Genomic DNA, 23,375 nt, shown 5'->3' on the forward strand with positions numbered 1-23,375 from the left:
GTGCAACGGTCATGTTAATCTGGAGCAGGGGTGGGATAGTCGTGATTCTCCACAAATCCAAAGTTTGCAAAGTGTCACGACGATCGCTTCGAGTTTCGAATGCTCTGAGACAGCGGTAGCCCCCAGTGACAGATTGTGGAAACAGCCACCGAAGCGCTCATTGGCATCGGGCCAGGAAGGCTCTGGGCGGGAAGTGGCCAACAAGGCTTGTTTCCCTTTCATGATCGCCAGGGGCTTGAGCGTTCTTTTGCTCCGAGTTCTCACATGTCGCAACTGAGACCGGCCGTTCAATAGTGCGGGTTTAGGGGAGTGCACGATCCTTCTCTCCGAGTGCTTCTCTTTTGTAGCCGCAGAGGGCACATGCCGGGATGCGTTCTTCGACAGTTTTGGCAGCATTTGATGCTGATGAAGATTTTAATGAAGCGTTGTCTGAATTGAGGCGCCGCTGTTGATCATGTTTCACTCTGCGACCAACAAGTAACGCGGAGCATATAGGCCACTAAACAAGCCACGTCACGAGTGGTGTAGGAGATCTAGTCTATCATGTGAGCCACACATAGACTGCCCACCTGTGTCCAAAGTAGAATGTTTGCCGAGAAGCAGGATTCGCTCCTCGCGAGCCCCTTTTTCCGTCCCTTTCCTGCCCAGCTGACGGCATGGTCTTGGACAATCAAGACTGGCTGGTTGATGGTATGGAAGCAGCAGATTGAGGCTGCCCTCGATTGATTCTACATGTTTTCATTCCTCTGCCTCAAGCACGCTGGCTACTGCCTTTAGCAATGCCTATATACCTTCTCCTCCCTGGCCCATGCCACCTGATGCGCTGCGAGAGACCATTTACTGTATACAAAGACAACCCAGCTACGACACCTAGGATGGTAACCTTGGCCCAGGACGCAAACAGGGCTTTACTTTCACCCAACATACTAGTACACCATGACATCTCGGGGTTCCAGGACAACCCAAGTTTGGTGTCGTTCGTTGACGTCCTCAGACGCCGTGTACTTGCTCAATGATATCCGTCTCGACAATTGGGCCATTGTACCTTCCTCGTAGGTATCCAAAATAGCTTCCCACTCCAATGAGCATGGTTCCTCCCCAGAGCAGGCACGACCAGTTCATGCTTTGAAGAGTCAGACCGGTGCGTACAGAAGGAAAGAAGCTGAATATCATGACGATGACAATCCAAACAAGTCCAAAGACGTTGCAGAAAATCCCCAGCCCTCGGCCCAATGTCCAAGGCCCATAGTGGATGGACGACGGATCCAAAATCTTCTTCTGCAGCAACAGGACCATGGGCAACGTATAGCTCCCGAGATATCCAGACACGACCAACGATGCGACTGCATTGAAAGCGGCCGAAGAGCCGATATTGATCAGCCCTAGCAGCAAGGTGATGACCACTGACACTCCCACCGAGTACAGAGGCAACTTGGTTCGAGGCTCTACCCGAGAAATAAATCGTGAACCAGGGAGCCCGTTGTCCCGAGCGAAAGCCCACATCATTCGCGACGCTGCGGCCAGCACTGCGATCGTGGCGAAGATCATCAACGAAAGGACAATCGCACTCATGGCGGTGGCTCCACCATTCGATCTGACAGCCTGGTAAAAGATCTCGATGAATGGGAAGCCTGTAGGAGTCGAAAGGGCATCGTCAATGTCACCGATGCAGAACAGGATCGCGATCAGCATACAAAACCCCATTGTGCCGTTCAAGGCGATCGAAGCCACCAGCGAATGAGGCACAACAGTGGAAGCATTTCGGATCTCCTCGCTCATATGGATCGCTCCATCCGCCCCGATGAAAGCAAACACTGTCGTGATGAGGCCAACAAAGAAAGACGTTCCCTTGTCGTATCCCCCGTTGCTGAGATACAGGACAAATACATCATGGGCATTACCATGAGGGGCAAGGTAGACCAGAGTGATCAGCACCCCAAAGAAGCCCACGATATGCACAATCAGCACGGCACCTTCCACCTTTGGAAGCTGATGCGCCAGGTAGGTGTTGAAGAGCATCGCCAACAAAATGACGGAGTACAGAAGAAGAGTACCGTGCCATCGCTGGAAGTCATAAGTTGGATAGTTGAGCACCAGCAGACCCTGAATGATGGTGCCCCCTAGGTAAGCTGCTGATGCCAAGCAGGCTTGCCACGCCAGAACGGATTGCCATCCTGTGATGAAAGAGAGGAAGTTTCGGCATGATTTCGGGGCGAACAGAAATGTCCAGTGGTACTGACCGCCTGCGGTCGGAGCCCTGCTGCCAGTCAGACACAGACCATGGTTCTTCCTGAAGACTTACATTGATACCATTTCAGCAAGTGAAGCAACGACTGTGAAATAGCCCAGCCAGCAAAACAGGTATCCATAGATGAGGCCTGCTGGTCCACCGTCGGTCAATCCGTACACGAAGACTGTCAGAAGACCTTCCCAGGTGATCATCAAGGTGCAAGAAAACCCCAGCATGCTCATGAAGCCAAAGTTGCGCTGTCACAAGAGTCAGAGGCCGCTTGCAGATTCAAGAAAACATTCACCGCCTCACCCGGAGTTCTTGACGTTTCCCAAGCCTCGCCATCTCCTGTTCATCTCGATTGACTGATTTCTCTCCAACATGATTGGGATCATCCGAAGAGACTTTGGAGTGGTAGATCTCTGAGGCGAGCTTGCTGCCGCCCTTCATTGCGTACGTGTCTCCCATCTTTGCGTTGTCGACCAAAGTGATCAGCTGGAAAGCAGGCTATTGCTATTGATTTGTAGTAGCAAACGGGAGTCTGTTCGAGCTAGAGCGTGAGGATGGTTCCGGCAGTCTTACAGTTGTGGGACGTCCTGATCTTGGATGAAGGAGACTCGAAAGACACAAGAATGGCGGTTTCCAGTGAACGGGTGAGAATACAGTGGTTCCCAAAGTGTGGACTGGCTAGCTGGTAACACGCGAAGGGCAGATCAAAGACAGTATCTCATCCGAGCTCTGGACCTCGCAAGGAAAAGAGGCCTGATATGAGACGGCGGTGCAATCCCTGCTCACAATGCGAAAGCCTCCCTGGACAAGTCCTCTGGATGCCCACTGCATGTGGCTCGCAGGCAGGTGGTTGCCGGCTAACGCGACGATCATGTCGCCGGGTAAGGATCTGACGCGGGATACAGCACCAGCGAAGCCAAAACTATGCGACCGGGGCGTTTTGCTCTAGTCAACCGTGACTTTCACAGGGAATTACACCCTTCAACAGCAGAGTGAACGCGGGCAAGTGCCGAACTATGGCTTTCTACCGAAGGGGTCGAGACCGAACAAGACACCGATTCTTGACTTTCGCGGACCATTGCTAGTTGGGTTCTCCCCAACCTCATTACCTCTGATGACCATAAGGAGTGCGAAACGACAACTTCGTACTGCAGTTTTTGTGGCGGACAATATGCAACGCTTCCCCTGAGACGACATGGATTGCTACTCGATTTGGCCCTGGTTGCTGCACATAATCTCCGGCATCTAAGGAGCAGACGCAGGCCACACGTGAGCGCTTGCTCCCGGAGACTACGTATTCGTGCTCGAGGAGGCGTCTGATTGTGATTTGAGGACTAGAGCCTCGCCAGCAGCCAACGCAAAACACTCTACAAAACTCTCACCATTAGCCTCGAGCTTAAGCATGATGACCCTGCACACTGCTGCATACTGCCGCGCGAGTCGAAGTCACTCTGGGTAGACAAGACGTTTGCCAGGCACCAACGCGTTGTGCCAGCCAGGTTTGGTCAGTACCATGTGCTCCGGGAATTGGGCCTATAACAGTCAATAACAAATCATGGAACGTCTGTCGTATCAACCGCGGATGAATTGCTGAGGATGTGCCAACCCCGGCGTTGCATCCATAACTGACTGTCACACGAGTCGATCGTTCACCTTCCCCATTTCCATGTCTACACGAGATTGTTCATCCCCTGGCAGCATGGATCCTGAGTCGCTGATCATCCAAATGCCACGATCAAAAAGACGTCGCAGATCAGAGGAATGGACCTTATGAACCGATATCACTCTTACTACACATGCATTTTTACAATTGAAGCTGACACCAGAGGCAGCCACTCTCTACCCTTGACACATTCAAAGACATAGTCGAATCAGATGATATACCATTTTTTGGAAGCACCTCGGTAACATGCAAGCCCTCGAAGCCTGCTTGCGAGTGCGTAGCTCTCTCCAATGAAGCCCGGCGTGCGCTCGCGGTTCGCGGAGCTTTCTGCCCAAGGGGTTCTAGTGGAAGAGAGAGGGTTTGCGGCGTTGTGTTATGTATGTGGCTTGCTGCATGCACGTCCGGGGTAGGGTCTGTTACCTTGTCGGAAGATAAGAATGAATTGGGCCGTTCCATACGAATCTTTGGTCCCTGACCGAGGCGATCTACGCCGCCTGTTATCACTTATCGCATCATCCTCCTAGGTCCCCGGATCAAGCCAGGGCTTTGCTCTGTAGCTGTGCCTGGCATGGACGACTGATCTGGACGCATTACGATTGAGATTGTCCTTTCTGTCCGCTTGTGAAACGGGCCTGAAAGTCACAGGCGTCGATGTGCACGCACGACGACCCGACAGCGAGATAAGCTCTCCCGAAACTGAAAATCGACCCCGAATCTCAGGAACGGACATGTATGATGCAGGTCCCGACGACACCCCAGGGTTCCGTGGCGCAGGTGCCCCAGGTATGTAGTAGATTTGGCCAAAATATACCATATCACTTTACAAGAGGACTTGATTGTACGTACATACCGGAAAAGCGAGACCGCATTACCCCAGAGGATGATGAGACCCTCAGTCGGTCCCACATCTACACTGGTTCGAAACCACACATTTAGCCCCGTCCCCGGTGCAAGTCCATTTTCTCCAAGCTCGAAGCGTTACATGCATTTTCTGATCAAGCACGCAACCTTGTACAGGGTGACGGGTTGAGATACTGATCGATCACATGTTACTCCATGATCGACCAGCAACGGGATACTAGGCTTGATGTTACGCAGTCCGGAGGATGGAAGTCACTATCTTAGTGTCGTAACCACCACGGTCGATCCAACAATCATCGCCGCCATACACCCAGCCCCGTGTCCGGGGAGCCTGAAGCCGCTCGCTCCCCCGTACGCAACGCGGGTGCAGGAATGTCGTTCATCCTCGTATCTGTCGACTGTGGGCCGCCCTAGCGGACGCTAAAGTGAAGGGATAAGGGGATATAACCAGACATTTATACTTCTACGTCCTTTCAGGGAGGGTGCGCCTCTGTCTCGCTTTTCTTAGCGGGAAAGCTTCATGCAAGCCTAACCTGCAAGGTCATCTTCGGCTCGTGTCAAAGACACTCCGGTCTCCGTTCTGCCCTGCGAAGCACGGTCGGGAGGATGATTGAGTTGGGGCGAGACAGGCTTTAGCAGTCTGGCCATGCCAACCTTGGAGGCCAGGAATTGGTTATGCTCAGAGTGAGAGTCGAACGGACATGACCCAGAGACATCCCCAGTCAACAAGTGTGGCCAGGTACCCGGGTTCTTATTGCCTCACTCTCTTGCTAACATGTGGTAGATAGCAAGATCCTGGTAGTCGCAGACCATCCATCGGTTCCCAGAGTGAACTTTATCACATTTCATGCTGCGTCGCATCGCATGCAGCAGGACCAACCCTTTTCAAGATCCCATGTCTGAATTCCAACAAGAGTGCCGTCTTCGTCCAGGTCCCTCTTCGCCATGGCCAACGACACTGTCCATACTCTTTCATTTCAGTTCATTTCCGTCGCAAAGAACCTACAAATGAATTGAACTCAACTCTGCCCGGCGAGATAACAGTCCGGTCAATCCCAATCGCGACACGAGCAGCTCCCAGAATCATGGCCCCCCTTCATTCATTGATTGCGCGCGTACCCTCGATTTCCACGACGCAGAAAGGCCCTGTGGTGAACTTGGTATCTTGGATTGCCATGACTACCATGTGTCTGGCGGTAGTGACCGTGTTGGTTAGCAAACTTATCGTTCTTCGACGACTGGTCTGGACAGACAGCATCATCATTGCAGCCATGGTAAGAGAGGTTCCGATTGACCGACCACTGCACATAGTCTTCTGACATTCATTCGTTACTTGCGCGCAAATAGCTTTCATCCATTGGATTCGCCGTTGTCATCAACAACCAAGTCAGTCATGGACTTGGCTCGAAGGTGTCAACCATATCGAACGGTGACTACGACGGCTTCCAGAAGGCCGAATATGCATGGAACATCCTGTACATCGTCAGCCTTTCCCTGGCCAAGCTGTCGACACTGTCGCTCCTGCTGGCTCTCGCGCCGTCCAAACGCTATCGCATCCCCATGCTGGCCGTGGGCAGTGTGGTCGTTCTTTGGGCTCTGAGCTCGAGCCTGGCCAGCGCATTCCAATGCAACTTCCCACATTCATACCTCATCACGACGAACGTATGTTTCGACCAAACAGCATTCTGGATCGCCACGGGGATTGTGGACATCCTGACCGACGTCGCGATCATGGGAATGCCGATCTACCTGGTATACAACCTGCAGCTTCCACGGCAGAAGAAAGTGGCCGTATGCTTTGCATTCTCCTTCCGCGTCGGCGCCGTCGGCTGCACGATTTGGCGCCTGTGCGAGGTGCACGTGCTATTCAACCGCAGGTCCGATATCACTTTCCACAGCTGGCTGCCGACGATCGCGACCATCCTGGAGGTCTTTGCCGGCGTCTTCGCGGCTTGTGTCCCGCACCTGCGGCCCTTCATGGACTCCATTCAGGCCGGGTACCTGTCCGGCATGATCCAGGACAGCGACGGCCGCTTTGGCTACGGCAACGACAGTTACCTGATGGGCAAGATGGCGCAGAGCAAGCTGGCCTCCCAAGTCCGAAGCCAGGCTCTCAAAAGTGATTTCGACGCCAAGGCCGAGGCCGAGGCTGAGGCTGATACCTACGTGCGTAACGACCCGCGTCATGGTGGTGGTGGTGGTGGTGATGATGATGGATCCTTCGATCTCCCACGTCAGGGGGCCAGAGTCGGCATAGGGCGTGCCATCACAAGCTCCAACCGTGTCGTTGCCAATGGCAGAGTGTCTGCTGCGAGCAAGGCTGAGAAAGAGAATCTCGGACCTGCTCTCACGACCAGAGCGAGAGCTCGGGCGAGGAGTGAGAGTATTGCTTCCGACGGGGGTGGTAGCCACGGCAGCGACGGTAGCAAAGCAATGATCATCAAGACCACCAAAGAATGGACTGTCAGCTATCAGGATGTCTGAACTTGATCGAGTGAGGAAATGGCTGGTCTGGTTCAAGGTTGTTTGGCGTCAGTTTCGTCGGCTTGCGCTGGTGATGCGCTCGGTTGGGTTGGGTCGGTCTAGGAAAAGGGGTCACCGGAGACGAGAGCCTCTCGTGAGCAGATTCTGTCCTGCTCTACGGTCGTCTGGGTCCTGGTCTCGACCTCCACGACCTGCAGCCTTGTACTAGACATCAAGCTCAGGGGTATGAACCGTGCCTGTCATTGCGAACTCTAGGTTAGGCCTTAGATCTGCGAGGGTGCCGGACCGTTTTAGACATGATATTTTGAGAAGGTGATGCCACGAAAGGTAAGTTCCACGAAAGAACAAAGACAACGCTTGCGAGCTTTGATGTCAGACCTCTGGGGACATGATTGATATGTACGAGATGTGTGTGCCATATGGTTAGAGATAACATGACCCTGGCTTTTTATGACTGCCTCAGCCTCATTCGGAGGATCCAATGCGCCATTTCGTTAGACGGATGGAACAGCAGTTTCAGGATCGATGGAATCTGTACGATTTCCTGTCTTTTGGACATGTTGCCTTTTCTTTCCATCGCTCTGCTTCTTGCAATACGTTGGGGATGGCGCTGGTTTCTCTTCATCGTACAGTGGTCTTCATGATGCATGGTCTGTTCCACACGAACCCTTCCAGACGGAGTTGTTGTACCTTACATGTGTATGCGCCATGAGCGGACAAAATAGCCATCGAGACAAACCGGTAGGGGGATTCTCAAGGCTGAGGTAGTGAGTGCGTACTCCGCGAAGTCTTAGCTAGTGGACTAGCTGTCGACGCAGCTGATGTTCCAAACAAAGACGCAAACTGATAGGGGTATTCTCTCTTGATTCTTCCTCAGCGCCAGTGCCAGAGCCAATTGAGTGTTGTTGTAGAGAGGGTGCTGTGTGCCACATAAGGGATCGAATCACATCATCCGGCAGCGACGTTAGGAAACTGACCCCGTATGCAAGGCCAGCGTCCTCATATTGCGAAGTATATACCATCTCCGTCGCGAATGTCATCGAGCAGGAATTGGTCATTAAGTAAGCTGTAACAGCCGGCAGGAGCGTAGGGCCCCTTCGCGCAAGTTGCAGAGATGCGGCATGCCGAACTGGGTGCTCTGAGCCAACCTGGCCCGCTGCGATCATAATCAGACATGAAAATGGCCCTCGACCGACTGTGCAGTAAGCAGAACGCAATGCGCTAGTGTTAAATGATCGCGCCGAAGGGCATGGACGTGTATAAGGAGAAAACAAACCCAGGACCCATCGAGACAAGACAACGATCCGACGACTGACACGTCTCTCCCCATCCTAGTAGGGACCCATGGTCAGTCTGCTGAGTATTTGATGACCTTCCTTTCCTTGACTAAAAAAGATCCAGGAAATGCAGCGACCACATGTCACCGGTTCCTGGTCAGTGGAGCAGGATTGATTGATGGAGCGCTTCTAGACCCCTGCTCCCTGCTACCTCTGAGCCTCACGTGCTGTCAAAAACTTTGGAAGGACGGTTGCTTAGCCAATCGTCCACCGGGGACAGTCTGTGATTTCAAAGGTGAGTCCGAGTTCTGACCAGGGGAGAGCGGAAGGCGGATATGGAGTGGATCTGGCTGTCCACCGAACCCGATCTTGATTGGGGAGCCTGGTGACAGTGAGGAGGCTAGCGAGGGAGACGGAATTCAATATCAGCTGACACTGTGACAGAATCAAGCCACTTCACGCCCACAACGATGTGACGGGGGATCCCATCGCGGCCCCTGAGGCTGGACACGGACGACCACTTCAACTTCGAGGTGAAGTCCCTGTCGGACCGCCTGACGAGCCTGGTCGACGGCCGGCGCGGCTGGCGTCATGGCTCAGTACTAGTATCTGGCCCATCTCGAATCATAGAGACTCCCAGGGAACCTCGTCGCCGTCGCCGTCGCCGTCCTTCTTCCGGCTGCTCAACCGAGGGTCGGATCGATTACTATGCACTGACCCGCGGCATTCAGGAACAAACGACTGCCGCGACTGAACTTTGTGCTCTGACCGAGTCTTACTAACTGCCATAGCACTGCCTGTCATACTCCTGTCGATCAGAGAGATGGGCGGTGGTGCTCTGTGTCCAGGGCTTGGCCGACTCAATCGGGCTTCAAACCATCTGCCCTCGAAGAGCCTCATCATCTATTCTTGATTTAATCACTATATGGCAATACCCGAAAGGCTATTCCCTAGGTCTTCGGGCCGTTCAAAAACATGTGCAGGCCTCAGGATATGTCTGAAGTCAACATCTAGCCATGGTGCTTGATAATACGGCGTCCGTATTCTCACGCCTCCTCCCCACGGGGACAAGAGATGGATGGATTTTCCAAATACCCATAAAATTTTTGGAGCTGTACTGCTTCCGTCTCCCCCCGGAAGGCCCAGCAGGAACTTGTCGTCATATAGTCAGATGACCAGCCTTTATAATGCTGACATTCGCAGGGGAATGCTGAGATAGCCAGCCTCCGCGCTCTTCCGGGAGGCTCGGTTTGCTGTTCTCGACCATTCGACGTCTCCCACAACGGCGGACTCAAGCGCAAAACTGTTTCACACGCTTCCAATGCGACCTAGACGTGAATCAAGCTTGACCTGGTCACTCGATAGTCGACGCCTGAGCCACAAAGCTTGACTTCATCCGGTCCGAGATCCATCCTCTGCAGCTATCGGCTGACTTCCTCGGCAACCACGGCGCACACGCTACGACGGGGACCGTATTGTCACTGTAACTTGTGATTCCTCGTGACAGTGGAGCCCGGAGAAGAGCCTTGTTCAGACGTCACAACATCGAACCCAGCACAGCACAGGCCTCGTGCGGACAACTGGACCTGGACCTGGAGAAATCCCTCACCGGGGTGTACCATTGGCTCCCATACCCACCAACCCCGTGCTTCACCCAAGGCTTTAGTCCCAATCCGCTGGCCTCCGCTTGTTGTGCGAGGTAACATAACGAGACAACCTCGTCCACGTGTGCTTCCATGGTTTTCCCTGGCGGACGTCCGTCCCAAGAATATAAGGCCCATGCCTCTCCCGTCTGGAGAACGCCACTTCCAACTCAAGTTCAAACACACAAACCTCAATAGAACAAACATACAAACAACATTATGGGCCACCTCAAGGCTCCGAAGCTCAGGCTGTCCCGCGAGTCGTTCGGCCTTACCAACCATGTCTATTACGACCAATATGACCCGAAGAAGGGCGGCCGGCAGGACTCGAGGAAGTCCATGGCCAACCTGGATTACTCACCCTTGAAACGAGTAACCTGGCAGTCCTTCTGGATGGGCTGTCTCATCTCCATGGGAGGTCTAATCTTTGGCTACGATACTGGTCAGATCAGTGGTTTTTTGGAGATGCCAGATTTCCGAGAAAGATTTGGCCAGCGTCACGATGACGGAACATATTATTTCAGCAACGTCCGGTCAGGTCTCATTGTGTCACTGGTATGCTAATTGGCCCTTGTTCCTTCACATTGTTTTGTGGCCAAGCTAACATTTGTATAGCTTTCAATCGGTACCTTGATTGGTGCTTTGGTCGCCGCTCCCGTTGCCGATAGCATTGGCAGAAGACTGAGTGTCACCGTATGGAGTATCATCTTCGGCATCGGTAACATCGTTATGATCTCGTCAGATCGGCACTGGTATCAGATGATGATGGGCAGATGGGTTGCTGGTCTCGGTGTCGGCGCCCTGTCCCTGATTGTGCCCATGTATATGTGTAAGCAACCGATCCATCCTACCATCAAGTTTTCTCCTGTACTGACTTTGTATCGCAGCTGAAACCGCACCTCGTCATATCCGTGGTGCTTTGATCAGTGAATACCAGCTATTCGTGAGTGCTCACCGGTTTCCCCAGTGTTTCCGTCGCATTACTGACTGTCGTTTCAAACAGATCACCCTTGGTATTTTCCTCGCCGCTTGCATCAACTTCGGCACCTATGAACACCAACGGGGCAATTCCGGCTCATGGAGAATTCCCATGGGTGTTGGCTTCCTTTGGCCCATGATCCTCGGTGGCGGCATCCTTCTATTCCCCGACACGCCCCGTTATCTCTACCGCAAGGGACGAGTAGAAGAGGCCAAGCAGGTCATGCTTAAGGTCTACGGCGCTCCCCCGAACCACTACAGCGTACACGTCGAACTGGAGGAAATCGGTGCTCAGCTCCGCGCCGAAGCGCGCAAGGAAGGTGTCATACGCGAATGGATCCACATGTGGTCTGCACCCAAGATGGCCTACCGTATCATCCTGGGCATGGCTCTGCAAACGTTCCAGCAACTGACGGGCGCCAACTACTTCTTCTACTACGGCACCACGATCTTCCGAGCCACGGGCATCAACAACTCGTTCGTCACCCAGATGATCTTGAACGGCATCAACTTCGGCACCACCTTCTACGGCCTGTACATCGTCGAGCACTACGGTCGTCGCAAGTCGCTCATCGTCGGCTCCTGCTGGATGTTCATGATGTTCATGATCTTCGCCAGCGTCGGACATTTCTCCCTGAACCGCGACGACCCACCAGCCACCGAGTCGAGCGGAACCGCCATGATTGTCATTGCCTCGTTCTTCATCTTCGGCTTCGCCACCACGTGGGGCCCCATGATCTGGACCATCGGCGGTGAGTTGTATCCTTCGCGCTACCGGGCCAAGGCCATGGCCCTGGCCACCGCCGCCAACTGGCTCTGGAACTTCTTGATCGCCTTCTTCACCCCCTTCATCACCGGCGACATCGACTTCCTTTACGGCTACGTCTTCGCCGGCTGCAACCTGATCGGCATGCTTCTCGTCTACTTCTTCGTCATGGAGGGTCAGGGTCGTACCCTGGAAGAACTCGATGCCATGTACATCCTCGGCGTCAAGCCCTGGAAGAGTTCAACCTGGGTCGCTCCTCCGCCGGAAGAGATCGCCGCCATCCGGAGACGCGCGGGAACCCATGAAGACGTCGCCGAGGCCGGAGAGGCTGGAACCAACCCGGCCACCGCCCCGGTCCGCCCCAGCGAGGATGAAGCAAGCACAGAAAAGGAGGCTGAGCATCGCGAATAAGCCAAAACCATCGCCATTGTGATGCCCTTTTTTTTCGTTTCACTACTAAGCGATGATTTCATATGTTTTTGCTTGGAGACGCAAGGCGTCCTTTAATCATATGTCGCCACTGGCTGTGCGGCATAGAGAGAGAGAGAGAGAGAGAGAGAGAGAGAGAGAGAGAGAGAGAGAGAGAGAAAGGAGACAAGGGAAGAGAGAGAAGCAGAAGTTTGAGAAAATGTGACTGCATCAAGGGACACCAGAGGAGTCTCTCTGCGTGGGGGAGAAAGGGGAGGCCTGTCTGCGTGTGGATGAACGTGGCCCAACACTTGTTGTACGAGTGTTGTGATTGTGGTTGTTGTCACGATACCCACCCTACGCATACCTGGCCTTCCAAGGTACGATCGTTACGACAATGTCTCTCTGTACACTATTATTGGGTGTCTGTCCTGTCGACGACACGGATCTGTACATTTCTGGGTGTTGGTAGTTATGACTACTTGACCTAATGATAATGTGGAAAACTGAAACAAATTGAAAGAATTTCCCACTTATACATCAAACGAAAGAACATTTCAATTTCAAATTCATGAGTCAACCTCAACGCAGCAGAGTAGCACGGGACCTAGGGTTCGTGTCGAGAGTCAAGTTGACTTCGCAAGGGACGTCCCTAGCATCCTGCCAGCCTTGTCATATGGTTGCTGTTCAGCCTAGCGAACCCTTCCTCGACTCAAAGTCAAGCTTTGGGTGCTGGGGAGAAATGTTTGTGCGGCCCTCCAATGAAAGACGCAGGAGGTCTGCTGGGGGTATTGTATGTTTGGGCCTCAAGACAGCGCCGCTTCCAAAGGCGATACGAGATGTCTCGTCAGGTACTGTAGGTGGTCCCTTTTACCTAATCTCTGAGGTGTTCTTAGGCCCCTGGCCTCCTGGGGCCTCCCTAGCCTTAACCATCCCAGGATCCCTATGCCCCCGGAGATCCTTGAGGCTTGGGAGGCGTCTCCGCCGTTATCTGCGTGACATCAACCAAGAGCCCTAAGCTTAAAATGCAATTGTTGGTTGTTCACGGCATCAAGTGGATGTTTGGTGTCGATGGAGCCTTTGCATGTATTGAAGTACTATTCACTGCCCACTTATGTTCCATGACTTTCCTCCCTCTGGGCCTGTATACACTGTACAGTGCAGCCATCATGAAGAACAAGCTTTGCAGCGGCCTCTCTATGGGACTTGGCTTGGTCTCTTGAATTCGAAGTACTTGGTTGACGATCTATGGCTGTTTCTATCTCTATATGCGCACACTAGTATCTGCTTCTCCCGGGGAAGTGGAACTGAACCCCTGGGTTCAATCCACACTCGCACAACGCGGCCTTCCTTCTTGACTCGGCTTGAAAATCAGGACAAGGACGGCACGAAAGAACATGGTCCCAGTTCAGGGCTGAAAACGGAATCTAGGATCTCTGGTGCTGGTGACCCCAACGGTGACATATTCTTCCTTGCCATAGATATTGTCCCGGCGACGATTTTCGTACCGCATCCACGTCGAGTAGGTGAAGGAGATGACCAGCGCCACCCCAGACATGGCCGCATTGACTGCCAGCGCCGTGATGTACCTGGGAGCCTCGTCCGTGAAGAAGATATTACTGGCAATGAGGCCGGCGGCGTTGCCACACGCGATGACAATGCCCGAGGTCAGCGCGCGCGCGTTGAGATTGGTGATGTTGGTGACGGTCCATGCCGTGCCGAGCGGGCTGGTCGGATAAGCCTAGGAAAGAAAGAGTGAATGTCAACCAGAAGTCCTGTGGATAATTGAATGCCGCCGATAGGAGGATGGGGAGGGTGAGGAGTCAAGACGCACGCCAGCGGTCATGAAAAAGATTGCCATGTACGCAATCCCTTTCTGCTTTTCCACGTCAATCGTGGCCAGGATGATGTAGCCGATCAAGCTGAAACTCAACCCGATGGCGATATGATAGCCTCGTTCACGGAAGTGGTCTGATGACACGCACAGGGCGACGAGAATCACCGCAGCGACAAGGGCGGGGGCAACAGTATACTGCGAAACATGAGGAGTCAGTCTTTGGAATATAAAGGATAAAGGATAGAAGATACAAGATACAAGATTCACATACCAAGTTCGTCTTGACCACCGAGTATTGCAGCCGAGCTGTGATGATGGCGAGAAAGTTGCCGTTGGAACTGACCAGGATGCCCGCGGTGCACATGAGAACCATACGGATGTAGATGTGGGGGCTTTTGAATTCGGACAGGGCCTCGGACCACACAAACCGGTTCTCGATGTACTCGACGGAATCCAGAAGGATGCGTTGTTCGGCCACGTCTTTCTCCTGTTCCGTGAGGAAGAAGGCCTTCCGCGGAGACTCCGGTAGGACGACGAGGGCAATCGATGCGATCAGCACGGTCAAACAGCCTTCCAGGATGAACAGGTATGCCCAGCTAAAGAGCTTTCCATCCTTGATCTGGAACATGCCGAAAGCGAGGAGGCCTCCAAACGCCGAGGCCGCCACTGAAGCGGCATAGAAGATGCCGATGCGAGCGGCGAGCTCGCTCCGAGTATACCAAGTCGACAAATAGTACACCACCCTAGCAGAGCCGGTCAGTTGCTTTTACTCGATGGCTTTGAACGTGCCAAGGTAGAGAACATACGAAGTCAGAAAGCCGGCTTCGAAGATTCCAACCATGATCCTGCAGGTCATGAGGCCGCCGAAATTCTTGACTGACGCGGTAGTAGCAGACGCCGTACCGAAACACATCATCATGCCGGGGAGACTGTATCGCGCGGTGACTTTCTTGGTCACCATGCCGGAAGCAGGGCCGAATATGACAAAGAACACATAGTAGAACGTCAGAACTAGGTTGTACTGATTGCCCTTGAGGTGTAGATCGCGCGACAGCCCATCCGTCTGAGCGTTACCCATGTTGCTTCTGTCCAGAGAGCTGTACATGTCGTCAGCATGGGGGAAGAGTATGATCAGGGGGAAGTGTTGTTGTGCCACAGTGCCACTCACTTGAACAGGTACATCACGGCAAGCATGGGAAGTAGGATGAAGTCGGCTTTGCGTTTGAGAGACCGGACCACCGTGGCATCGAGCGTGTCGAGCGAGTTGGCGGCTTCACCGACGGCAACGCTCGCCGACTCTGCATCGACCGTTGTGGTCTTTTCAGCGCCGGACGCTGCCTGCGACTCGAAGAGTTTGCTCATTTTGACGGCCTCCAGTAGTGAGGATCGAAGCGCACAATGGCATTAGGAAATGGACGTGGCCATCATTCATGACTTTATCTTTCTGGTCAAGACGACTGAATCCTGGGCGTCAAGATAGGACAGCGATCATCCTGTAGCGACGGCCTAGATAGCAGATAGGCCTGGTTTGGGAATATCAGTCTACTATAGAGCGACAGATAGGAAGCCCCGAAGTGGAACAGATCTTGAAAAGCTGCATTTGGCTGGACGCCCTTTGATGTGGACCCCCCGATTGAATATCCATCCTCCATCCTACGGCCGTCAGCCAACCAGAGACACGGAGGTTGGATGCCGCCAATCAGAAGCGACGCCGACATGCTGATAGGGCTCCCCCTTGCCTGTATGCTTTGGCCATCCGTCGGCGTCCCGACTCAGGTAAAGAATGTTATTATATTATATATGGATCGGATTCAAACAGTGTTCGATCCAAGGCAAGGAGCCATTCGACATTCGACATCTCCCACCATGGTTGCTGAGGTAAAGCGATTACCGATTCCAGAGAAATATCTCCCTGGGCTCGACCCTGAGTTTCGTAAACTGTGGGACGAGCATGGCGCGTATACCACAAGGGCCGACGAAAGACCAGTGGAAGAGTATCGCGAAAACCCAGCGAGCCTGAGCTTTACATATCCCGTCTGGGCTGGTACGACCCTTCCCGGGCAGGACTCTATTCAAAGACTCACCGTTTCCCATCAGGCCCGCAAGTGTTCAACGTGCGTGACTGGAAGGTGCCAGTGTCCAACCCCGATGGCGAAGTCACCGTTCGTGTGTATACTCCTCAGGGGCCGGGCCCTTTTCCTGTCCATATCAACACCCACGGAGGTAAGATCCTGTTAGGCGACAGGTGTGCTGTCCAGACTCCCTTTGCTGACGATTTTCTCCTTAGGAGGCTGGACAGTCGGCGGGCTTGGTTCGGAGGCTGCGTGGTGTCGCGAAATGTGTAACCGCGCGGGCATAGTGGTTGTCGACGTGGATTATCGACTCTCGCCTGAAGTGCGCTTCCCAGTGGCCCTATACGACTCCTGGACAGCGATTAAATGGGTAGGCACGAAAAACAGATGCGCAAACACGGCATATAATCAGCGGCTGATCAGATGATAGGTGATTTCCCATGCCGCCGAGCTGAATGTCAAGCCAGAGAGTCTTTCCTTTGGGGGGCTTTCCGCCGGTGGTCAGATGAGTGCTGTAATGGCTCACTTTGCACGGGACGAAGGCATCGACGTCAAACTCCAACTCTTGACCGTCGGCGCCTTTGACTTCCGACAGGTGCCTGCCACCGGCAAAGACATTGAGGGCCCCGTGCCTTATGAGAGCTTTGTCACTTACAAGGATGTGCCTTGGGGACCCTTGGGAAGGCTGCAGTGGTTCCTCGATCACTGGATCGGGACTGACCCAGGTAAGTCGATCCAGTCCGTGGAAGTGTATGCTTCTTGTTGCCGAAACCAGTGCTCCGGCTTACCCATGGAGATAGAAGTGCGCGAGAAGACGTTCAACGACTGGCGGTGTTCCCCGGTCCTGGCACCATCTTTTCAGAACCTTGCCCCTGCTTTCATCGTCACCGCCGAGTTCGACCCCGGCCGAGATGAGGCAGAGTATTACGGGACACTGTTGCGTGAGGCTGGAAACGACGTGGTCATCAAGAGGTATCCGGGCATGCCTCACGCGTTTGCCCACTACAACCATCCTGAAAGAGGTCTTTCCTTGAGTCGAGAGTATATCAAGGACACGGCGGCCGCCCTTGTCCGGGCACATGGACTGGCACCTTAGTCAAAGGTTTCGTAGTAGGATAGTAGGAGAGACTGTAACCCACATGACCTCGACGTGACGATCTGGCCCCTTGGACTGCCACTTGTCACTTCCCCTGTGCGCACAATCCTCTGCCCATCTTGGCTCGTCGTGCCACAAGAGCCGTCTATCTGGAGTTAGTACGAAAAGGCGATAGGCCTTCTTGGGCCCATTAAAGCAGCTTTCCAGGGGCAGAGCTATAGGCTCAATGTCAATAAGAATGCTGTCGCGTACAGCAACGTACAACTTAAATTGTTGCACTCTGATGCGCTGTGCCCACCTGTACTCCCCTAAGTTCATCACATAAGATTTCACGTGATTAAGGCTTGGCCTCAGGTACTATAACCGTACTAGTAGTATCTATTCGGACCTCATCTGTCCGACTTTATACGAGTCTTCGACCCTTGTTTGTGACCTTCTTGATGCCCTCTCGCACAGTAATGCAATCGTCAGTGGCCACCCAGAGACAACAGCATGCTAGACGCTTCAGTCGTCCAGGTTACCGAATTGATTCGCTCCGAGGAAGAGTTGTGCAGGTCTCATGTCTCCTCCGGCAGTGACGGGCTCCCGACGATACATGAGCAAATCTCAACGTGCCTGTGACTTTTGCCGGTCTCGTCGAGCAGCCTGTCGTGTCGAGAACTCTCTGCCTTGTCGCCAGTGTCGGTTGCATGGCCGCGATTGCACTTTCGACAAGGGTTCTGCGCCGAGGAAACCTCGCAGGGCAGAGCCTACAGTTGCCACAGGAGTCGTGCACGATGGCCCAGGACAAACGCTCGAATCACGTGGACAAATTCAGAGACAGCCAACTGAAGTCATGCCTGCTGGTAATGCCGGGCAACATGTTCGTCTCGGGGTCTTCTCCAGTGCTGTCGACCACACCGAGCACAATGCCGAATTCTTTCTCGGCGACAATTGGGCATCAGCAGAGCCGATACTGGCAGATTTTTCAGCCGAAGATCAGCATTCGGATAGTAATGCACATGCTGCACTGGATTCAGCGATGGGCCAGAACACCTTGAATGAGCTCTTCGCCGAGATGCCTGATCTAAACGCTGATATTGGACCGCACGCGCTCGATGACGCTCTCATCGGTCACTTCGTCGGGCCAACCGGTGAGCAGGATCCGAATATACTTCGACGATACCGCTTCAACGAGAATAATGAGATATGGTTCAAGAAACTCGCAACACGTCTTACATCCGAGGGTCCGGATCCGACGCTTTGGATGCTTTCATTGCCAGAAGCGCAGAGAGACAACGAAGCTGGCCCTGTCTCAGCCGCCCATCCTTCGGTCCTAGAAGAGCGGGCCGAACTGGAGACCCTTGTTGCCCCGGACGTAGGAGATCGTCTGATCAAGCTGTGAGACCTGTTCTGCCTATTTACCGGAGGATCCAGAGCGCTTATCTCGGCCAGGTTTATGAAACTCATCGTCCCTCATTTCCCCATTTTCTCCAGTGAATCTCTGCCCCAGTCGTCCGACGCTCCCGTCCATCTTCTTGCCGCGATATATTTGATCACTGATCCATTCTTCGCTCAAGATGATTATCTATGCATCCAAGTTGTCTACACTCGACCTCAACCACGGCAACTCTGGGAAATCGCCTGGAGATCTTTCAACAGAAACATTCACAAAGCATCGATTAATATGGTACAGACTGCGATCATCCTTCTATTGAGTCCGCCGCTGGACCCCCTGAGTCCTGAGATACCATTCAGGTGGGCCTTGGTCGGAACTCTGGTCTCGATGTCGGAGACATTGGGTCTTCACCTCGACCCTGCTGACTGGAACATACCACAGCACCAAATAAGCCTGCGCCGCCGCCTGTCTTGGGTTGTATTCGCTTTGGATACCTGGCTTGCCTTAGCCCTAGGACGGCCAACCCGAATATCCAAGGAAAACTGGATGCTGGACCATCTGGAAGGAAGCAATCTTGGAAGCACGACCTCTGAAGTTGCCGAACATCCTTTTGCCCTGGAGTTCTCAAAGATAACTGGTATCATCGGTTCTGTGCTCCGAAAACTTTTGTGAGCCCTTCCCTGCCATCGAAAAATACACGCTGGCAAGCAATGACAGTGCAGCTAATCGAGAGCTTACTTAGCACCCTGAGAGCGAGCGCGACTTTAGCCACTGATTTTCGTCAGACACTTGAAACTGTGCGTCCGCTGCTCGTCGACCTTTCCGCCTGGCATAACGAATTGCCAGCATCAGCAAAGTTCTCCCTCCACGAAGTGCAACAGTCCACCGACTCGACGCAGCCGCGAAGCCAACTCCAGCTGGCATACTACGCGGCGAGAATATCAATTATTCGAGCATTACTACGATCATTCGACAACCCACAGGTAGACTTCTTCATCATTGAGGGTGATAGAGACGAGTTCAATGAAGCTCGCCGACGATGTCGCGACGCGGCGAAAACCTGCCTCGTGTCCGTGATCGATTTTATGTCTTCGCTGACCGGGCGAGATTTTGAACAGTTTTGGCCATCGTGGACCAGTACCCTCTTTTCAACCGTGTCATACTTGGCCATACTGCTTGTCGTGACCTCGGCAGAGGTCAACGAGGCCGGTCAGTATAAGTTTCTTCTCAACAAGTTACGGCGAGTCCTGCGCACGCAATCTCGATTCTTTGAGCCAATGCGGCTGGCCAGTCTTCGGCTGGACGCCCATTTCTGGCGTGGACTCGACAATGTCTTCAACATGGACCCACGTCTTGGTTGTTCCTTTGACGAACTGGTCGAGGTCCCCTATCTGACTGCAGAGCCTGAATGAAGAGCGACTGGAGATTTATTGTTGGATGATGGCTACAATCTACTTTCATGACGCGTTATTTGCTCGATGTCCTGCCTCACCAGAGCGACGGCGTTGAGGGCTATTTCCATACCGGCTTGGTAACCGGTTGCCCCAGCTCCATGGTTTGGTCTCAGGCCAGTGGCCGCCGCGGCAATTTCAACAGCAGGATCCATCAGCTACAGCAGCAGTTCTTGCGCTCTCTGCCTGATTGATTCCGACTTTTCTCCCACCACCTCACCTGTTCGGACGCGCCTGTCCATGTATCCGCCCACGATCACTTGGATCCGGGAGTTCGATCCAGTCTGTCGACTTGATGATCTAACGATGGGATGCGCTCGCCGAGAGGCCCGCCGTCGGCTGTCCACTCGGACAACAAGTTCTGCTTCCGGCCGCCCGGACATTTCGAGGCACTCGTCTTCGGATAAATGGGATAGCTGGGCTTGAATTGTACAGCAGCACCAAGTCGGTTATCTCATGACAACCAATGGGATTAGTGCTGGCCTGACCGAGCCAGCCATCTCAGCCAGGATGGAATTCTAGATTCGCCTCATCCCTCCATAGCTGCCTTCTCGTTCTGGTCTGCCTCTTCGAGGTGATTCTTTGTTTGCCGTTTCCTGCAAACAGGTTGCCTGGATATTACAATATCCTAAGATGGAGGGGAGGACGAGTAGCCTCCCGTCGTCGGTGCAACAGAAGAGCGCCGTGGAATCTCGGGAGGAGCATCGGCGGGAACGTCCATCCTACCTCGCACCTCCCCAGTTGTTATTGGGGCGCACCCCCCTTGTCGCTCAATCGACAGAGTTCCTCGCGAGGTATGCAAAGGTGGGCTGACCCGTCATACTTGATGCTTGAGCCACTCATATTCCAAGATCACGCGATAGCATCGTTCCTCTTGTCTGGCGTGAAGGTTGCCGCTTCTCTGGTCCGGAGCACCGTCTCCCGGTACGCATCCAGTGTCTCGCACACTGCTTGCAGCCGTCTGTCGGCACCGTAATCCAGAATGTTCTTAATCGCTCGGGAAGCCGCTCGAATACCATTTGAATCGCGCAGAAGATGCTGAGACAATCCCTCAACATGGAAGCTATGTTGCTCTCCTTCAGCCGGAGCTCCCAGCCAGTGTACGTTTATCCGAGCTAACTCATGGTCCAAGCTGATCGAGAAGTACCGTGGCTCTTGGTAGTCAAAACTTTCCAGTCCGAAGCTGCGCTGGATTAGATCCAGATGGCCATTCAAGGCAATAGCGCCGGCGCCGGCGGCTTGGTTCGTTGCGACATAGTGGGTTCCGTTTTTAGCCTGCGATTTGAACTCGATCTCGAGAAATGGAAATCGAACCTTCTGGTCCGGGACGGCATAGCTTCGGCCGAACTGGTCGTCCACAAGAAGATCGATGGTAAAGAGTTGGTTGCTGGTGAAGGCTTCCTCGGAATATCCGAAAACGAGATCTGGTTTGGGTTTAGGCATGGGAAGGGGGTTGGCCAAACTTGCCGCGTTGAGCGGGACAGGGACTGAATTGCACCAATGTTGGTCGGTACTCCTCCCCAATCTCTGGTCAGGGAGCTCCTTCATCGCAGGAATGATGTCGCGGGCAAGCTCGTTGATGATGACACTTTCCGCTTCATTTCGGAGGCGACGACACTTATCCCTCAACTTCTGGACCGTGACGTCGTCCATCTCAGGAGAGGTTCGTGAGCGTGATATGATTCTCTGCGCTCTCGAGATCAATTCCGATGGGGGATCGGCGCGCTCAATGAAGATGTTGCGATAGCGTAAGGACTCCTAATAATCCGCATCATGCACGCTTGCCACCGATTTCTCGGACCTGCTGGAGCTAGATATTCTGCCTTCAGAAACATCCCTAGTGGGCGGAAAGGCGGGAGCAGGCTTGCGTGGCATATTGACGACTGCCTGGCCAAGTCGGGATTCGGCCTGTGTCAACGTTCTGCGAGACCAGAATGACTCTTCCAGCCAGCTTTCAATGAACTCCTCCTTGTTGAGAGGTCTGGTTCTCGCCTCGGTGTATTGTGCCAGTCCACGTCTTGGTTTCGCCGGGTGATTCGATTCGTCTTCATGAATCTCGCAAGTTTGCCGTTTAGCTGTACAGGAAAGATTAGCAACACTGTTGATTGAGGTCATTGATGTAACTAACTGCTTTTGTGCACTTCTGGTTGTGGCGGTGATGCCGTGAACAGGCCTTTGTCCTCCTCTGGACGGTGTTGGTGTTGGTCTTGCGTGACTCCTCTTCTCTGCAGTTGTGATAGACTCCTCTCTCGTTTCTTTACCTTTGCTGTTCGTTGTGTGGCTGTGAATCGTCTCTCCTGCAGCCGAAGGCTTTTGCGAGTTGGCTTGGGAGGTTCTCTGTGTGTGTTTTGCGGACGTTGGTTCGCTTTAGTAACATCAGTCAAAGAGAAAACAACAAGTAATGATCACAACACGAATGGAGCAAACCGACAGCTCTTCTCTAGTCTTTGACTCTTCCGCTGGTGGTGTACGACATCTTTGTCTTTGTCTTTGTCTTTGTCTCGGTCTCGGTCTCGGTCTCGGTCTCTGTCTATGTCTTCGTTCTTGGTAGAACCTTGCCGTTTCCCTGTAGTCATTCGGTCAGGCTGGGTTCTCGGTGACGGACAGGGCTTTTCCCACGGCTTGAGCAATCAGGCGGTATCAGCTGCTGGCCTGGGCTATTGTGGCCACTGTGCACTGCGTCTGTGTCCCGCGTCACAACAGCCACGGCCATTATAACGACTGTTGACAGAGAAAATGAAGGTGGGGTCTGCTTTCTGTGCCTATAGCCAACGCAAGGCTGTACTAGTAGAAAAGCCAAACCGTGGGGTTCCATGCGGAGATACAACGATTGATAAACACGCCAGAGGGGTCTTGTCGGGCCAGTTGATTGTTTGTTTTGGCTATACCTAATTTGCGGTGTCGATACATTCTTGCTATCACATAGTACGACAGAAGTACCTACCTACCTACCTAACTACTAGGTAGTATGTACCTAGGTACTTAACGGTATGCTCTCCTATTTATACGCTAGTATTACGCCTACTGTGTTAGGGCCGCACTAGCTTGACTAATTAGGTATAGCCGTGAAAGGCCTCTAAGCCGCGCGCCAAGCCCACGACCATGCCTGAACAGGCAAGACCACCAACCTCAATGGCAGTGGCGGTGGTTTTGCTGCAACTTGAACCACTTCAATTGCTACAACCAGAGCCTCGTATCGACCTTCTGTGGTTTTACTCTGCT

General features: G+C 53.3%; 8 protein-coding genes across 8 annotated transcripts; 4 read left to right on the plus strand and 4 right to left on the minus strand.

Annotated features, from left to right (window-relative positions):
- Nucleotides 1-990: 990 nt before the first annotated feature.
- On the minus strand, nt 991-2,698 carry A1O1_05835 (uncharacterized protein; the record flags this gene model as incomplete). The annotated part of the gene is made up of 3 exons (XM_007726719.1): nt 991-2,257; nt 2,303-2,487; nt 2,543-2,698. 3 exons carry the CDS (start codon nt 2,696-2,698, stop codon nt 991-993), a joined length of 1,608 nt encoding a protein of 535 aa, XP_007724909.1.
- Nucleotides 2,699-5,848: 3,150 nt separating this feature from the next.
- A1O1_05836 (uncharacterized protein) lies at nt 5,849-7,247 on the plus strand (the record flags this gene model as incomplete). Its single annotated transcript, XM_007726720.1, has 2 exons — nt 5,849-6,037; nt 6,111-7,247. 2 exons carry the CDS (start codon nt 5,849-5,851, stop codon nt 7,245-7,247), a joined length of 1,326 nt encoding a protein of 441 aa, XP_007724910.1.
- Nucleotides 7,248-10,386: 3,139 nt separating this feature from the next.
- A1O1_05837 (MFS transporter, SP family, sugar:H+ symporter) lies at nt 10,387-12,322 on the plus strand (the record flags this gene model as incomplete). The annotated part of the gene is made up of 4 exons (XM_007726721.1): nt 10,387-10,722; nt 10,783-10,996; nt 11,055-11,110; nt 11,171-12,322. 4 exons carry the CDS (start codon nt 10,387-10,389, stop codon nt 12,320-12,322), a joined length of 1,758 nt encoding a protein of 585 aa, XP_007724911.1.
- Nucleotides 12,323-13,727: 1,405 nt separating this feature from the next.
- A1O1_05838 (uncharacterized protein) lies at nt 13,728-15,518 on the minus strand (the record flags this gene model as incomplete). Its single annotated transcript, XM_007726722.1, has 5 exons — nt 13,728-14,060; nt 14,154-14,351; nt 14,428-14,899; nt 14,963-15,253; nt 15,325-15,518. 5 exons carry the CDS (start codon nt 15,516-15,518, stop codon nt 13,728-13,730), a joined length of 1,488 nt encoding a protein of 495 aa, XP_007724912.1.
- A 504-nt stretch (nt 15,519-16,022) lies between these two features.
- A1O1_05839 (uncharacterized protein) lies at nt 16,023-17,324 on the plus strand (the record flags this gene model as incomplete). The annotated part of the gene is made up of 5 exons (XM_007726723.1): nt 16,023-16,200; nt 16,254-16,379; nt 16,444-16,598; nt 16,659-16,953; nt 17,029-17,324. 5 exons carry the CDS (start codon nt 16,023-16,025, stop codon nt 17,322-17,324), a joined length of 1,050 nt encoding a protein of 349 aa, XP_007724913.1.
- Nucleotides 17,325-18,159: 835 nt separating this feature from the next.
- Nucleotides 18,160-20,114, plus strand: A1O1_05840 (uncharacterized protein; the record flags this gene model as incomplete). The annotated part of the gene is made up of 3 exons (XM_007726724.1): nt 18,160-18,704; nt 18,759-19,370; nt 19,445-20,114. 3 exons carry the CDS (start codon nt 18,160-18,162, stop codon nt 20,112-20,114), a joined length of 1,827 nt encoding a protein of 608 aa, XP_007724914.1.
- An 891-nt stretch (nt 20,115-21,005) lies between these two features.
- On the minus strand, nt 21,006-21,806 carry A1O1_05841 (uncharacterized protein; the record flags this gene model as incomplete). The annotated part of the gene is made up of 1 exon (XM_007726725.1): nt 21,006-21,806. The coding sequence occupies one exon, from the start codon at nt 21,804-21,806 to the stop codon at nt 21,006-21,008; it is 801 nt and encodes a 266-aa protein (XP_007724915.1).
- Nucleotides 21,807-21,911: 105 nt separating this feature from the next.
- On the minus strand, nt 21,912-22,729 carry A1O1_05842 (uncharacterized protein; the record flags this gene model as incomplete). The annotated part of the gene is made up of 2 exons (XM_007726726.1): nt 21,912-22,518; nt 22,581-22,729. 2 exons carry the CDS (start codon nt 22,727-22,729, stop codon nt 21,912-21,914), a joined length of 756 nt encoding a protein of 251 aa, XP_007724916.1.
- Nucleotides 22,730-23,375: the final 646 nt, after the last annotated feature.

The sequence above is a fragment of the Capronia coronata genome (genome assembly GCF_000585585.1).
Source record: "Capronia coronata CBS 617.96 chromosome Unknown acBCG-supercont1.5, whole genome shotgun sequence".
NCBI lineage: Eukaryota > Fungi > Ascomycota > Eurotiomycetes > Chaetothyriales > Herpotrichiellaceae > Capronia > Capronia coronata.